General features: G+C 39.3%; 2 protein-coding genes across 5 annotated transcripts in view; one reads left to right on the top strand and one right to left on the bottom strand.

Annotated features, from left to right (window-relative positions):
* The window catches only part of SLC44A3 (solute carrier family 44 member 3), a 72,396-nt gene extending 70,126 nt beyond the window's left edge, over positions 1-2,270 (top strand). For all 3 annotated transcript variants that reach the window (XM_030825021.1, XM_030825020.1, XM_030825022.1), the window contains exon 13: positions 1,850-2,270. In XM_030825021.1, coding sequence (XP_030680881.1) covers positions 1,850-1,954 — 105 coding nt within the window. In that variant the 3' untranslated portion in view covers positions 1,955-2,270. The remainder of the gene's footprint in view (positions 1-1,849) is intronic.
* Positions 2,271-3,976: 1,706 nt separating this feature from the next.
* The window catches only part of CNN3 (calponin 3), a 30,333-nt gene continuing 19,681 nt past the window's right edge, over positions 3,977-14,628 (bottom strand). Inside the window, exons 2-7 of one of the 2 annotated variants that reach the window (XM_003260077.3) lie at positions 10,423-10,544; positions 10,141-10,207; positions 9,142-9,279; positions 8,690-8,806; positions 6,397-6,543; positions 3,977-5,100 (exon numbers count right to left, since the gene is read on the bottom strand). In XM_003260077.3, coding sequence (XP_003260125.1) covers positions 4,759-5,100; positions 6,397-6,543; positions 8,690-8,806; positions 9,142-9,279; positions 10,141-10,207; positions 10,423-10,544 — 933 coding nt within the window. In that variant the 3' untranslated portion in view covers positions 3,977-4,758. The remainder of the gene's footprint in view (positions 5,101-6,396; positions 6,544-8,689; positions 8,807-9,141; positions 9,280-10,140; positions 10,208-10,422; positions 10,545-14,628) is intronic. The other variant, XM_012500506.2, reaches the window with a different exon arrangement.

Below are 14,628 nucleotides of genomic sequence, written 5' to 3'. Positions count from 1 at the left end.
GCTCTTCTGTGCCAGTATTGACAGATCTGCAATTCTCAGGCCCTTTATTAACACCAGTGTGAGAAAAGCCACACCCTCAGCAGAGCGCCCATACTGCTTATATCTGGAAATAGCAGGCAGCTGTTTGCAACAGCCTTTGCCAACAGTTGTTGCTTATTTGCCTTATCCTGGGTAGACAGGGATATTTTAACAGCTGAATGATGTCTCATCTCTTTTCCTTGTCTGAGTTATATTTTCATACTTTTCTTTTATTCTGTTGCCATAAAAATTAGGTGTTAAAGCCCTTTTAGCTTTAAACAGAGCATTTAATGCACTCTTTAGTTCAGCAGGCACTCAATTTTTTAAGTTTGCACTTCTACAGTTTATAATTAATGTATCCTCGTCCTTCTCCATATAAAACATAAACCACAAATTTTACTTTTTTTTTGAGACAGAGTTTTGCTCTTATTGCCCAGGCTTGAGTGCAATGGTGCAATCTCGGCTTACTGCAACCTCCACCTCCTAGGTTCAAGCAATTCTCCTGCCTCAGCCTCCCAAGTAGCTGGGATTACAGGGGTGCACCACCACACCTAATTTTGTATTTTTATAAGGGACGGGGTTTCACCATGTTGGTCAGGCTGGTTTTGAACTCCTGACCTCAGATGATCCATCTGCCTCGGCCTCCCAAAGTGCTGGGATTACAGTTGTGAGCCACCGCACTCAGCCAAAATACAATTTTTACTTTTTACTTGTTTATTGACTTATTTGTGTGTACTCTAAGGAAAGTGCTTATGATGGTGGTATGTAGCTAGCCAGGTCTCCATCCCGATTTCCTTTTCCAGTTAAAAATCCACCTTGAAGTCTGGGCACTGTGGCTCATGCCTGCAATCCCAGCACTTTGGGAAGCCGAGGCAGGTGGATCACGTGAGGTCAGGAATTCGAGACCAGCCTGCCCAACATGGTGAAACCCTATCTCTACTAAAAATACAAAAATTAGCCAGGCGCAGTGGAAGGCGCCTGTAATCTCAGCTGCTTGGGAGGCTGAGACAGGAGAATCACTTGAACCTGGGAGGTGGAGGTTGCAGTAAGCTGAGATGGCGCCATTGCACTCCAGCCTGGGCGACAGAGGGTGACTCCATCTCCACCCACCCCCCCAAAAAAAAAATCCGCCTTGAAATTTACCCCTTAAAATAGTTGTTTCAACAGGAAAAACTTTCTTAAGGATCCATTTATCTGAAATTTAAGGCCAAGAACTTGTAAATGGCTATCATTGGGACTCAGAAATTGATACTCCAGAATATGGCACTTTGACATGCTGAACTGAAGAAGCCTCAAGGTCTCTCTGACCTTCTCCCAAAGCACAGGATGACGCCATCATCTGAATGAAATCCCCTTATCTGCCTAAAGTCCAGACCCACCAAAGAAAAAAACCACCTCTGGCCCCTTTCCTGAGTTTTCCATTAACTGGACTTATATAGCAGAAACAAAGACTAAATTCGGTCAACACACCTGGACAGACTTTTGTCACAAACCACTGTCTGCTCTGCGGGCCCAACAGACTTTGTTCCTGGCCATTAAGTGTTCTTCAAGCTCATTAAACTCCCCTAAAAGTAATTTACCACCCCCATAAAATCATCCACACTTCCCCATCTCCCTTTCCCCAAAACAGAACTATCTGTACCCCATTTAGACAATCACTGTGATTCTCCCCTGTGCTTTCTAATTTATATGCCATTCCTCCTGTTAATCTGCCTTTTGTAAGTTAATTCTTCAGCAAACCGTCAGAGGGCAAAGAAGTTTTCCCTCGGCCCCTACATTATCAACAGTGCAGACACATAATACTATTCTAACTTGTTTTTTTGTTTTTCAGAGTTTCGTAAAAAGGAGCAACAAATTAAACAATACAAGGGCACAGCAGGACAAGCACTCATTAAGGAATGAGGAGGGAACAGAACTCCAGGCCATTGTGAGATAGATACCCATTTAGGTATTTGTACCTAGAAAACATTTCCTTCTAAGAGCCATTTGCAGAATAGAAGACGAGACCACTGGAGAAAAGTTAGTGGCATTTTTTTTTTTTAAAGACCTAATAAACCCTATTCTTCCTCATTGTCTTTGTCAGTATTGTTTGACCAAGTAACAATACTGGAACTATATTAGTTTACCTTTTTTTGTACAAACTAGGACAGAAAAACTCTTCTAAAACCATGTTTATATGCATCAACTTAAAAAGTACACTATATAAGAACTGAGGTAACTTTGTAAGTGCACAACTAATAAACCTTTTTAAGGTAAGGATTTTGTTAGCAGAAATTTCTGGAATTTTTTTTTTTTTTTAAAGAGACAGCATCTCACTATGTTCCCAAGGTTGGAGTACAATGGCTATGCACAGGTGCCATCATAGTTCACTGCGGCTTCCAACTCTTAGGCTCAAGTGATCCTCCTGCCTCAGCCTCCCAAGCAGCTGGGACTACAGGCATGCCACCATGCCCAGCTTGGAACGTTGCTCTTATACAGAGTAGGATACTTCCCTACTCATCCAATCCTGGAAATATGCTACATGGATTAATTTTTCAAAGTACAGTTCTTAGATTTGGTGACAAAGCCAAAACTGTATACTCTAACATGAACTACCACCTGAACTGGGCATGTACAGGAGAGGCAGGAGTGTAACCACTGATTTAGTCTGTGCACATGCTCTTCCTTTTTTTCTGAATATTCTTCCTCCTCTTTGCTAATGGCAAACTCCTACTTATTCTTCAAAACCCAGCTCTGATAGCATCATGCTTCTGCAATGCCTCTGAGCAGCATTACTTGCCCTCTCTTCTGTCCTTTTCCTCCATGCTCTTCTCTGATGTAACTGTGAATCCACTTTCTTTTTGTTATGTCTCTCCACCAGATCACATTCCATGATGGCACACACAATTTATCCAAACTCCTGATATACAAGCACTCTTAGAGCAGACATTCTGGAAGAAGTGGTTTTCAACCACAGCCCCACCTGAGAAATTACCTGGAGAGATTTTTAAAAATACTTCTGCCTGGACCTCAGAGATTTATGTAGATGGAAGTGAGGGGAAGAGCTTTTCGTTTTTAAAACTCTCTAACCAAATAGAAACATTTTAACATGTTGATTGGCAGCCTCATGAGAATCAATCTGACTTAAATGGCAGGGCAGGTAGTGTGATATAAGGCTTCCCTTCCCTAAACTTTGAGGAGTCAAAGATGACAAGGACAGCCTGAGAACTCAGGTCTACTTTAAATGCAATGACTTTTTTCTTGAATGCCACCATTGAATTAGGTTGACTCTAAGTTTCCTTTACAAGCAGTTTCCCAGAAGCATTAAACCTGGTCATTGTGGAATGATGAGCAAATAGGCTTCACTTTTGTGGGCTCGTCAAACCATGTGTACATACTCATCTCTCAGCAAAAAACAGACGGTTTTCACCCCCAAACCTAATAGAGCCAATCCTATTAGAAGACATGGCTTGGCTGAGACAATGTCGGAAAGTGTGAGTTACTTTCTTTTAGTGACTGCATTTTTGTCACTATGACACCTAGCTATTGTTTGTCTTTCCCTCTGTCAGGACTGAAGGTTTATGTTTCACTATAAACCCTAGCTTATTATCAAGCAGCACATCCTGTGGCTGACCTAGCACGTTTCTTATTCATGTTTATTTACCCTAAGATAGGAAAATTCCCCACCGCTCCTGTCAATATTCCTAAAGATTTTAAGATTATTCCAAGTTGAATTTAAGATGAATCTGGGCCAGGCAAGTCACAGTGAAATAAGCAAGGGTCAGAAAATGATTTAAATCCTGTCATTTACTATGTATAATGGTTTCCTAAGCCTCAATCTCCTTAAGCATAGAGTGCAGTGTTGTGTGGAGTAAATAAAATGTTAATGTACCTCGTAACAGTACCTAGGAAAAAGGTACTTAAAAACAAATCTGACCCTACCTATCTAGAAGCCAGCCAGAAAATAATCAGCCTGTGGTTCATATGAATGTTCAAAAAAAATATTTATTTATAAAAAATACAATGGGATAAGTTTATGCTGAGAAATGCAGCAATAAATACAGTTGAAGAAAACAGAGCAACTCTACATTGATACATTGGCACAAACAGGAAGAGCAAATGCATCACCCAGGCCTAAATGTCCACAGGCCACTTTTGTACATGCTCCTTTAGAAACACCACTCTGAAAAGATCTTGTCCGCTAGGTAAGAAAATGAGTACACATATAATCACAAATGCACACTGATCGTGACTTTATTTAAAAATTAGCAAACAATACTGTAGAAACATTGATATGTAAATTTCTAAAATGCTGCATCTTCAATTTAGTTGGCAAAGACCACATTTAGCAATAAGCATGAGTTTAGTCTTCCATGTAGAAACCAGATACACTAAACTGTAAAAAAAAAAAAAAGTTTCCTATTGTTTGAAAATACCAGTTTAATATAAGATTGTAAAAATGCATAGATTTTTGCATAAAAGAACTGGCTGTACAAGAGTACTCCCCTTTCACAGTATTCCTTTTTACTTCATATGCGAGTTATTGATTATGCTGTAGGATTTAACTATTACAGCACTAAAAGGCAACTATTGAGGGAAGAGGCAGAAAAAGGAAAAAGGAATGTATGTAAGGCAATTTTTCTTAAAAGTACAATAAGCTTAATAGTGTTTTAGGAAGACAAGATAAAAATTACTCAAGGCTAGCTTGGTTCTCACTGAATAAAAACGATGGACTAAATACTGAGCTCCTTCTGTGTGGATCTAATAATCAATGCCTTGGTCGCTATATTGGTAATCTCTGGGGTAGTCATCCTGGTACTCGCCATGATACTCATCGGGGTATTCTGCCTGATAATCACTATCACTGATTTCCGAACCATTTGTTCCTGTTCCTTGGCTTCCATTGTGAATGACAGGTTCTGTAGGAGCAGCACAGTATTTGGGATCATATACTTGCCGCCCAAGCCCATACACACTCATTCCTTTCTGGGAAGCAACTTTGTTGGTACCCATCTGTAGGGAAATTGTCGAGTTGTCCACCGGCTGTAATGTTAGCTTCTGATCATAGATGTCTCTTCTGGTACCTGGTGCTAACATCCCTGCCTGGTATTAGAACATAGTATAAAAGTTAAAACAGCAGCTAGAATCTATTCTTGTGAATAATTTATAAATTATAGAATTCACATTGAATATGAACAGTAATACATGAACTTTCATTTGGTTCAGGGGTAAAGCTAGCTTAACCAAAATATCCTGATACCAAATCACTTCCATGAAGCAATATTCATTGGCTTTTGAGCTAGGTGAGACCTTTCTTCAAAATCCTTGCTCTGCTATAAAATTACTGTGTGGCCTCAAACAAGTAAATTTAGCTTTAGGTTTCTCGAACTGCAAAATGGAGACATTACTACCTACTCTGGATTTAAGAGAGGATGAGACATAAAGAATGTGAAATCATAATGCTTCCACACCAGAAAGTTCCATGTGAATGCCCATGGGGACCACGTACATTATCTGGGTTACCAATTTCAAAAGTTTATGCTATATTCAACAAAAACTAAGTTGAGCAGATCTTAAGGACTTGAGTCTTTTCAAAAGGCTGAGATACAGAAGAGCCAGCCACTTCACAGCCACTCCCCTCTTTTTCAGAGTGTAGTAACTCATACTTCATCTCTCTACTTACATCAGGCACACACTTCCAGGTTTAGAGTAGGTAGAAAAGTAAACCTGAGTGGCAGCTATGAGAGACATAATGCCACACCCGGCAGGATGTGTTCCATAAGGGCAAAGTTTGATAAATCTCCCTTGGACTCGCTAAGAAAATGTTTTTCAAACCCTATCCCAGCTGTTGTTGGATGTGAGACCTGTCTGTTCTCAAATGGTTGTTGGAACTTCCTTCTGAGGTGCTAGTGATCTATTTTTAACAAGGAAATATTTCTATCTTGGATGTGGTATACTGGTATTTTCACCATGTTGCATTTCCATTTCCTTATATTGACACATCTAATAGGAATGCTAGTTAAATCCTTCTTAGTGGAACACCAGATAATTTTACCTATTAATTAAGGGCTCCTTAAAAAAAAAAAAAAAAAAGTCAGCATTTAAATGAGCAATATTTTACTTGGATTTTGGAGCAAGAACACTGTAATAAACATATCTTTTTTTCTGCTGACTAGGTAGAAAGGCCAGCTGTTCTAACTGCCAACAAAAACCACGAGACACATCATGCTTTTGCTGCTATCGAAAAGGTCTTTTGATTATTTTCCTTTCCCAGCAAAGTCCACATTGCTGAAGGAATATACTCTAAATAAACTATACAAAAAATACCTACTTTAAACTTCTGGTTAATAAGAATAAGGTAAGTGTACTCTTGTACAAGTATAAAAAGGTATTGCTTACCTGGCTGGCTCCTTTATTAGTGCCCATCTGCAGACTAATTGTGGTCTGGTCAAAAGGTTTGTCAGTTTGCATTTTGGGATCATAAAGATGCCTCCTAGTCCCATAAGCTGTCATACCTGCCTGGCTGGCACATTTGTTGGTTCCCATCTTTTAAGTTAAAAATAAAATTGCACAAATTATCAGATGTCAACAATATACACAACACAAACAAAACTTTCCATGCTACTAAAAAGACAGAAGGGGCACAACCAACAAGTTACTGAGCTGAGGCTCCAGCCAACTGTTCTATGTGTTTACAAACAAATTTCAAGTGCTAACTTTAAAAAGAACATTTTAAAGAAAGTCACTATAGATAAAACCTCATACATAACAGAATTAAACACACTTTAACAGGTGGACTGACACACCAAAAGTCATTACAGTGGCAGAATAATTTCCTCTGCTACTCTTTCCCCAGATAACCAAATTAAGAGGTACCAGCTTCGGTTATTTAAACAGAAGCAATCCTAGGCCAAGCAATATGCTGTTCTACTCCAGGAATGTTTTACATAAAATGTGAAAGCAAATGCCAAGTGTTTTCTCTGGGAGCTTAACAAGGGCTTCTTTAAGTTTCAAAATCACCAACATTTTCACCAGAAAGGAACCACATTTTATTTCTGTAACTCCCATGTCCTTGGACAGAGCTGGAGAAAGGTGGAATGAGGAATTTGAACTCAGCAAAGTTCAGGGAAACAATAATTAATTTTTCTTCCCCACTGAGAACAGTATGGCTTCAGGACCAACCATTACACCCTGTTCCACTGGTTAGGGACACTTTTCTCACGTTGGATCTTTTTTCTTTAAAAATAACATTAAAGAAAATCTTTATTACTAGATACAAAATCTGTTCATTGAAGAAAATTCAGAAAACACATATAAGCAAAAAGGAGGGGGGAAAAATCATTGTGATACCACCATCCATTCACTCTCAACATTTGTGAATATCCTTTTAGCTTTTTAACCTATGTGTCTATGTATATATCTACAGATGCACATATATACAAATACACACAAAAACATGTGCATTTTTAATTTTAAAAATCCATACTGACCACAGTATTTGATGATCTGATTTTCCCCCCATAACCTATCTTTTTAAACTCTAGTGTGTAATTTTACATTACACTTTGCTTTTATGGAGTTGTAATTCAACCAGCTGACTATTGTTCTGAAATTTAGGTTTCCAGTTTCTCACCACCAATACAATTTTGTACTGTGTAAAAATAAATCTAACTTGCATAGACTCAAGTCAAGAAAGGGGCACTGTATCAAGCAGGTACAGTGGCTTTTGGAGAGTAAAGCCAACAGCATTTAGGGAATTAGCAATGACGTTTCCATGACCAATGAAGAGAACAATGAAGAGAAGGAAAACATCTGAACTACGTATTTCAGAAGAATTTAAACTCACAAATTCTAACAGGGCTTGGCTGCTATATCATGATTTGGTACTGTAAATAGGTTGTGTAAAATTGCCTCATTTGGTCAATAACATTAAGGAATTTATAAAGTACATTTCTAGCTGGGTGTGGTAGCTCATGCCTGTAATCTCAGCACTTCGGGAGGCCAAGGCAGGAGGATTGCTTGAGCTCCAGAGTTTGAGACTATCCTGGGCAACAAAGTGAGATCCCATCTATATATAAAAGATAAAGCAGCCCAGGTGCGGTGGTTCACGCCTGTAATCCTAGCACTTTGGGAGGCCGAGGTGGGCAGATCACCCGAGGTCAGGAGTTCAAGACCAGCCTGGCCAACATGGTGAAACGCTATCTCTACTAAAAATACAAAACTTAGCTGAGCATGGTGGCTCATTCCCATAATCCCACCTACTTGGGAGGCTGAGGCAGGAGAATTGCTTGAACCCAGGAGACAGAGGTTGCAGTGAGCCAAGATCCCACCACTGCACTCCAGCCTGGGCAAAAGAGCGAGACTCTGTCTCAAAACAAAACAAAAAAAAGATAAAATAAAAAATTTAAAAGTGTATTTTTCTTAAAAAAAAAAAAAAAGACAATATGATTCAATTAAAAATTTTCATTTCCTGCAGAAATAATTGTCAAGTCAGGTGGCATACCTGAGGTGGTTTCCTCTAAAAATTATCATTGTCTTATGGGCTTTATAAATAGATATAAATTGTACAAACTACACCCCCCGCCCAGTACTATAGTACTTCTATCTATTCTTAGGACAGGCTTAATATTTTGCATGGTGAGAATTAATCATATTGAGTAAGTAATTGAATAAGCAACACCACATTACTTACCTGCAGACCAATTACACTTTGGCCAGCTTTTAATTTTCCTTCATCAAAACGTCTTGTTTGTTTCTCTGCATACTTAACTCCAATGTCAATGGTTGTATGGAAGCCTTTTGTTTTCGCCTAGACAGAAACATGCACACTAACTGAAAAGGCCAACAGACTTTCACAGAAGGAACAACAAAGAAATGGTATGTTCATAGACAAAGGGGTCCAAACTAGAGAGAAAAAATATTTAAGGCTGTTCAGTAATACACTGCATCATTTGAAATGTGAGTGTTCTAAGTAAGCTATTTAGTACGATGCAGCTGATGTCAGCAGCCTTTCCACAAAGCTACTAATTACAGAAGAGACAGGCCCCGCCCCACCTGGTCTGAACCCCCATGAAAGAGCAATGATGCAATTCATCACCAATGTGGTGGGAATCTGTTAACCAGCCATTAAAGACATGTACGTACCAGACCTGCTAGAGCCACCAGAGTAGTCTGAACCTGGGTCATGTTTCCATTCTCAAAAAGATCATTTGCTTCAAATATGTCATGTGGCTTCATACCATAAGCCTGAATAGCTTTAATAAAGTTGCCAATATTCTCCAACTATAAAGAAGAAGAGTTTTATAATTTCTGGAGCTAAATATTGACATTCATAATTTCTAAGAATTCTAAGTCTTCATAACTAGTTATAAGATGCCACCCAGAAAGCTGTCTGACAAGGATTCAACCAAATACATACTAAGCATGGCTCTCTCTGGAACAGGAAGGAGCAAGAAGAGTTTGTGTCTCTCACTGTGGGTCACATCATGGTCTTAATATTTTTAAGCAGTTACGTGTTTTCAGTTTTTATGGGCAAGATCTTCCTTATATATTTTAAAAGGATTCTGTATCAGAGCTATCCAGGCCTGGAATTTTATTTGTCAAAAGGTATATAATTACTCATACTAATAAAATAATTCATTATGTGTTATTTTAATTTCAGAATAAATTTGTGGTTACTAAATACTCATTCTCTCATATCTCAAAACACATGTTCAAGACCAGTAAGTATCCCATTTTCCTTACTCATACACATTCATGACCTAAGGTTATGTCTGATACAGTGTTCTGCAGTCCACTGTTAGTTATGTGGAATGCCTTGTTTTTTCCCTTATCCTTAAGGTCTGGGTTGCATTTCTCTGTGTAAGCTGTGTCAAGTCCTTTCTGAATGTACACAGACTAAATATAGGAAAACTTCTAAGCTAAACGTAGTAATTACAGAACTAGTTCAATAAGTAATTACAGAACCATTACAAAAGGGCAAAAAATTAAATATGCACAAATTTCTGCTACAATGTCTATGTAAAAACTGTAATCAAAAAGTTAAAAAAAAAAACACAAAACCAAAAAACCAAATCTGAAATCAAGTTTTCACTACATAAAATGCAACCAACTAGAACCAGAGGTGGTTGGTTTGGCTGTTACCTGAGGCCAGTTCAGTGAGGACTCGTTGACCTTCTTCACTGAGCCTGGCTGTAGCTTGTTTATAAGTCTGAAAAGAAAAATATGAGGGACATCTTATTTACTAGTCACACAAAAACTAGGATTGAAATATCAAGTTGCTCCCTTTAGCATCAGTAAGGGAAAGCATTAAATACATCTGTAGAATATCAAGGTCTGACACCATGGGCTGAGAAGGAGAGTAAGAGAGAAGGCCGTGGAAAGAACTGGAAGAGCAGAAACAGACTGTGGAGGGCTGTAACTCACTCGCAAAGGATGATGCCATCCTTTAAGCCCAGCTGGAAGTTGGTGCCAATGCTCATGCCTGTCACCTCTTCTATCCAATTGCGAAGATCTTCTTCTGCCTGATGATCATACTTGGAAGCAATCTGAAATACAAGTTAACTCACTTTAGAAGAATTTCACGAAAGCACCAGTAACTGCCGACTCACAACGTGCTCTGCTTTCACGATCCCTTAAGACCACAGCTGTGAAGTGCAGTAAATGACACTCACTCAATAGAGCTCACTGGCAAACTTAACCGTTACAACTTCAGTAACTACTAACAAATTTTTGGTGAAGACAGTGTCATACAAAATTTTGAACAGCACATGGAGAGGCTGGGACTGACAAGGAGAAAACATCCATCAAGAGACATCAGATTTCATGATCCACAGGAAGTGACAAGGATTTAATGGTATGTTACAATATGGCACTCAAACTTTAAGGTTTAAGTCATTAATCACCCTATTCCAAAAAAAGATGGGGAAAGGATTCTGACACATGCGGTTATTTTACAGAGTATCTCACCTGGCCAATACATAATATTCCAATAGTTTTGTTGACTGGGAAGTTCTGGTATTTGCCTTCTATTCAGCCAAATACACACTACATACTAAACACACACACACAAACACTTTCCTCGTACTAATTACTGTACAATATTTAAATTCTGTTTATGTAGTCTCTATCCTATTAGACTTCTTACAGGAAGGAAAAGCATCTAGTTCATTCAGAATCTTAGTATCTAGAATTGAACCTGACACCCAAACATCTGATAAAACTAAAAGAAAGTTTAACTTTTTACTTGCAGAATTCAAAAATAAAGGCCAACTTACCAACACAAATGCTATGCTCTTATACATGGTAAAACTACTAAACATAAGTTTTGAAAAATCCCTTTTTAATAAGACCACAGACCTCAATTTAAAATAATTAAAAAAATAAAATTTAAACAAAATATTGTGAAAAAAATCACATGCCCAAGTTCTTAAGCTATCCCTTGTCCTGGAGTCCCCTTAAAGGGGCTGGTCAATCAGGGTTATGGAGAACACAGCTGAGGCAGGCACAGTGGCTCACACCTGTAATCTCAGCACTTTGAGACTGGGCTGGGTGGATCTCTTGAGCTCAGGAGTTCGAGACTAGCCTGTACAACGTTGAGAGACCTTGTCTCTACTAAAAATAAAAAATTCACCTGGGCTTGATGGTGCATGCCTGTCATCCCAGTGACTTGGAAGGTTGAGGTAGGAAGATCACTTCAGCCCACAAGATCAAGGCTGCAGTGAGCCATGATCGCGCCACCGCACTCCAGCCTGGGCAGTAGAGTGAGACCCTGTCTCCCGCCCCACAGCCAAAAAAAAAAAAAAAAAAAAAAAAAACCCACAGCTGGGAAGAAGGAAAGATCCAGTATCATTTATCTTCTCATTCAGCACAGGTGAAAATGCCAAGTATACATAGGAAATGCCCAGGAGACAGAGATCATGAGCTTGGGAATCAATTACATCATTGGGAATGAAGGTAGAAATGTCTGCTGTGTCCATAAGACATAGGGAGGTTTAATTATTGCAAGAAATGAAATGGCATCTTGACATTTTAGTCACAAAGAGGTCCCACAAGTTCCAGTCTACACCACTCATGGAGGAACCAAGCACAACTGTGGGAGATGTCCTAGGTCCCTAGTGCCAGAGCACACAGGACTGCAGGCTGCATTCAGGTCCTTTCCAAGAGAGAGAGCCTGGTCACCAGATTAGGACAGACATTTACGAACCTGGCCAGCTTACCTGTAAGTCACCCAACAGTGAAAACCAACGCTGAGTCTTAAAAAACACAGACTCAAAGTGTACACTTGATCACAATTCCTTTTTGTGTCCATCAAAAGCCACAACAGCCTTTTAACTTCTCAAGGTAGGAAAAACATCTCGTTTCCCAGGTCAAGTAAGTGGAAATGGCTACATTCCAGGTCCCCCTCTTGAAGGCTCACCGTGCACCTGAGCCTGAGAGATCCCCTGGCACATAATCAGACCACTCCTGGGCTGTTTTCAGGGCCTCTTTTCCCCTCCCCACTACGGCCAAGGCATGAAGCTTCTGCTTTGACTGAGAGAGGGCAAATGATTTCACTAAATTACTGTGGCATTAGGGAGAGATAGCAGTTCTTGATCCTTTGCACCCTTTACCCAAGTTGGAGAAATGGCTCTACAGCTTTGACAGAATAATGGATAATTCATTTAAACTGTAGATTTACTTAACCAGAATTACAGAAGAAAATCCAATAAGTTTATATTTTCATATTAAGACGACTAACTGTGCAGTGTTTCATGGATCAAGTCTGGCCTGGAGGTTAGTTTATAAAAGACAATCTTAAATACAATTTGTTTCCCAGGCTAGTCTCAAACTCCTGGTCTCACGCAATCCTCCCACATCAGCCTCCCAAAGTGCTGAGATTACAGGCATGAACCACCACCCCCTGCCCCCATTACTCCTATTATACCTCAGATAAATATTCTTGGATAATATATCTCCTCCAACACATCAAATAAACCCATTTTTATGGCACTTTTAGAAAATAAAACAAAAATTGGCAGACACATTTAAAAAAAATTTTTTTTTGAGATGGAGTCTTGCTCTGTTGCCCAGGCTGGAGTGCAGTGGCATGAACTCAGCTCACTGCAACCTCCACCTCCCGAGTTCAAGCAATTCTCCTGCCTCAGCCTCCCGAGTAGCTGGGCTTACAGTTGCACGCCACCACGCCAGGCTAATTTTCATGTTTTTAGCAGAGACGGGGTTTCACCATGTTGGCCAGGCTGGTCTCGAACTCCTGACCTCAGGTGATCCGCCTGCCTCAGCCTCCCAAAGTGCTGAGATTAAAGGCGTGAGCCACTGCGTCCAGCTGATAGACATGTTTAAGTCTTGACTATATTTTCACACTGGGGTCTTGTTCTGGGTGCCTAGAAAAATAAATTCTCGCTATAGAAACTGGAGATGGTGGTACGAAAGGGGATAGCAAAGAAGAAAAGGAGAAAAGAGTACTCCTCAAGCATTAACTATGGAAAGCAAATTCTAATTGTAAGGTGATTTTTTTTTTCCCAAAAGTGAGGACGTTCTCAACTAGGAGATATATTTTGATCAATCTGAAGAAAAACATAATATGCCAGGGTGAGAGGGGTTCTGCCTTGGCACCATGCCTGGCTCCATCTATCTTTGCTATGGGCCCTGGGTTAGTTCTTCTAACTTCTCTCCATCCAAGAGGAAGTCTGAACTGGATGATTGCACTAGGTCCGTTCCTACTCTCAGCTGTCTACACAATTTGGTCAAATAATAAACAACTGAAGAAGTACTTTCTCTTGTTTCTTCAAATGTAGAGAAAAATTATGTTAGAGTAGTTTGGGATATTTCACAGGATGGTGATGGTAATTCTCATACCAAATGACACCAATTATTATTTAAGCAGAAAAACATTAAAAACATATTTATGTGTCCTTTGTTCAAAATATGTCCAACAGATTTGATGCCATGCCCCAAACCACAAAGTGATTACAGACCTAACTTGAAATATCCTAGTAGATCTCAGTAAGAAGTTTTCATCTTCTCTGTTGACAGTTCTTGTCAAGGAAGTGATGAGATAGAAAAATCAAGCACTGGAGTCAGATGGACCTCAGTTCAAATCCTGGCTCTACCAATGAGTGGTTGTGGGGGGGAGCTCTGGACAGGTGATGCTGTCCTTGAGACTTACCATATGACAACGTGCACAGAAGAAATTCATAAGTACATGCATGCAAAACTCAAAGCCCCATATGATCAATTAAAAATTAAGACTAGGAATGCAGCCACATCAAATAACTGTTGGTTTGGGCTAAGGGTTTCCTTTAAGTAAAGGAGCAACAAGATTCTCCTATCCAAATACTGTGAATATTTTTCTAGTAAGTGAGCTTTATGCAGTCAGGCCAGCTAAACAGCATTATCTTTTAAAATCAAGGAACTGAGAGCAATTTTAAAAAGTAATCTTTGGCCAATAAAAATGATTTACTATTTTCATCTAAAAAGCTTTAATTTCTCAACATCTGGCAGAAAAACTGGCTGACATTTTCTTTCTCTCAACAAAAGAAAGTTAGTTTAAAATAATTGCTTAAACTTACCTCATTAATACTTCATGGAAATTTCACTCTAATTTACTTAAAAATTACTCTTCCTGGCACG

The sequence above is a fragment of the Nomascus leucogenys genome, chromosome 12 (assembly GCF_006542625.1).
Source record: "Nomascus leucogenys isolate Asia chromosome 12, Asia_NLE_v1, whole genome shotgun sequence".
NCBI classification, from domain to species: domain Eukaryota; kingdom Metazoa; phylum Chordata; class Mammalia; order Primates; family Hylobatidae; genus Nomascus; species Nomascus leucogenys.
This window is presented reverse-complemented; position numbering and strand designations above follow the sequence as displayed.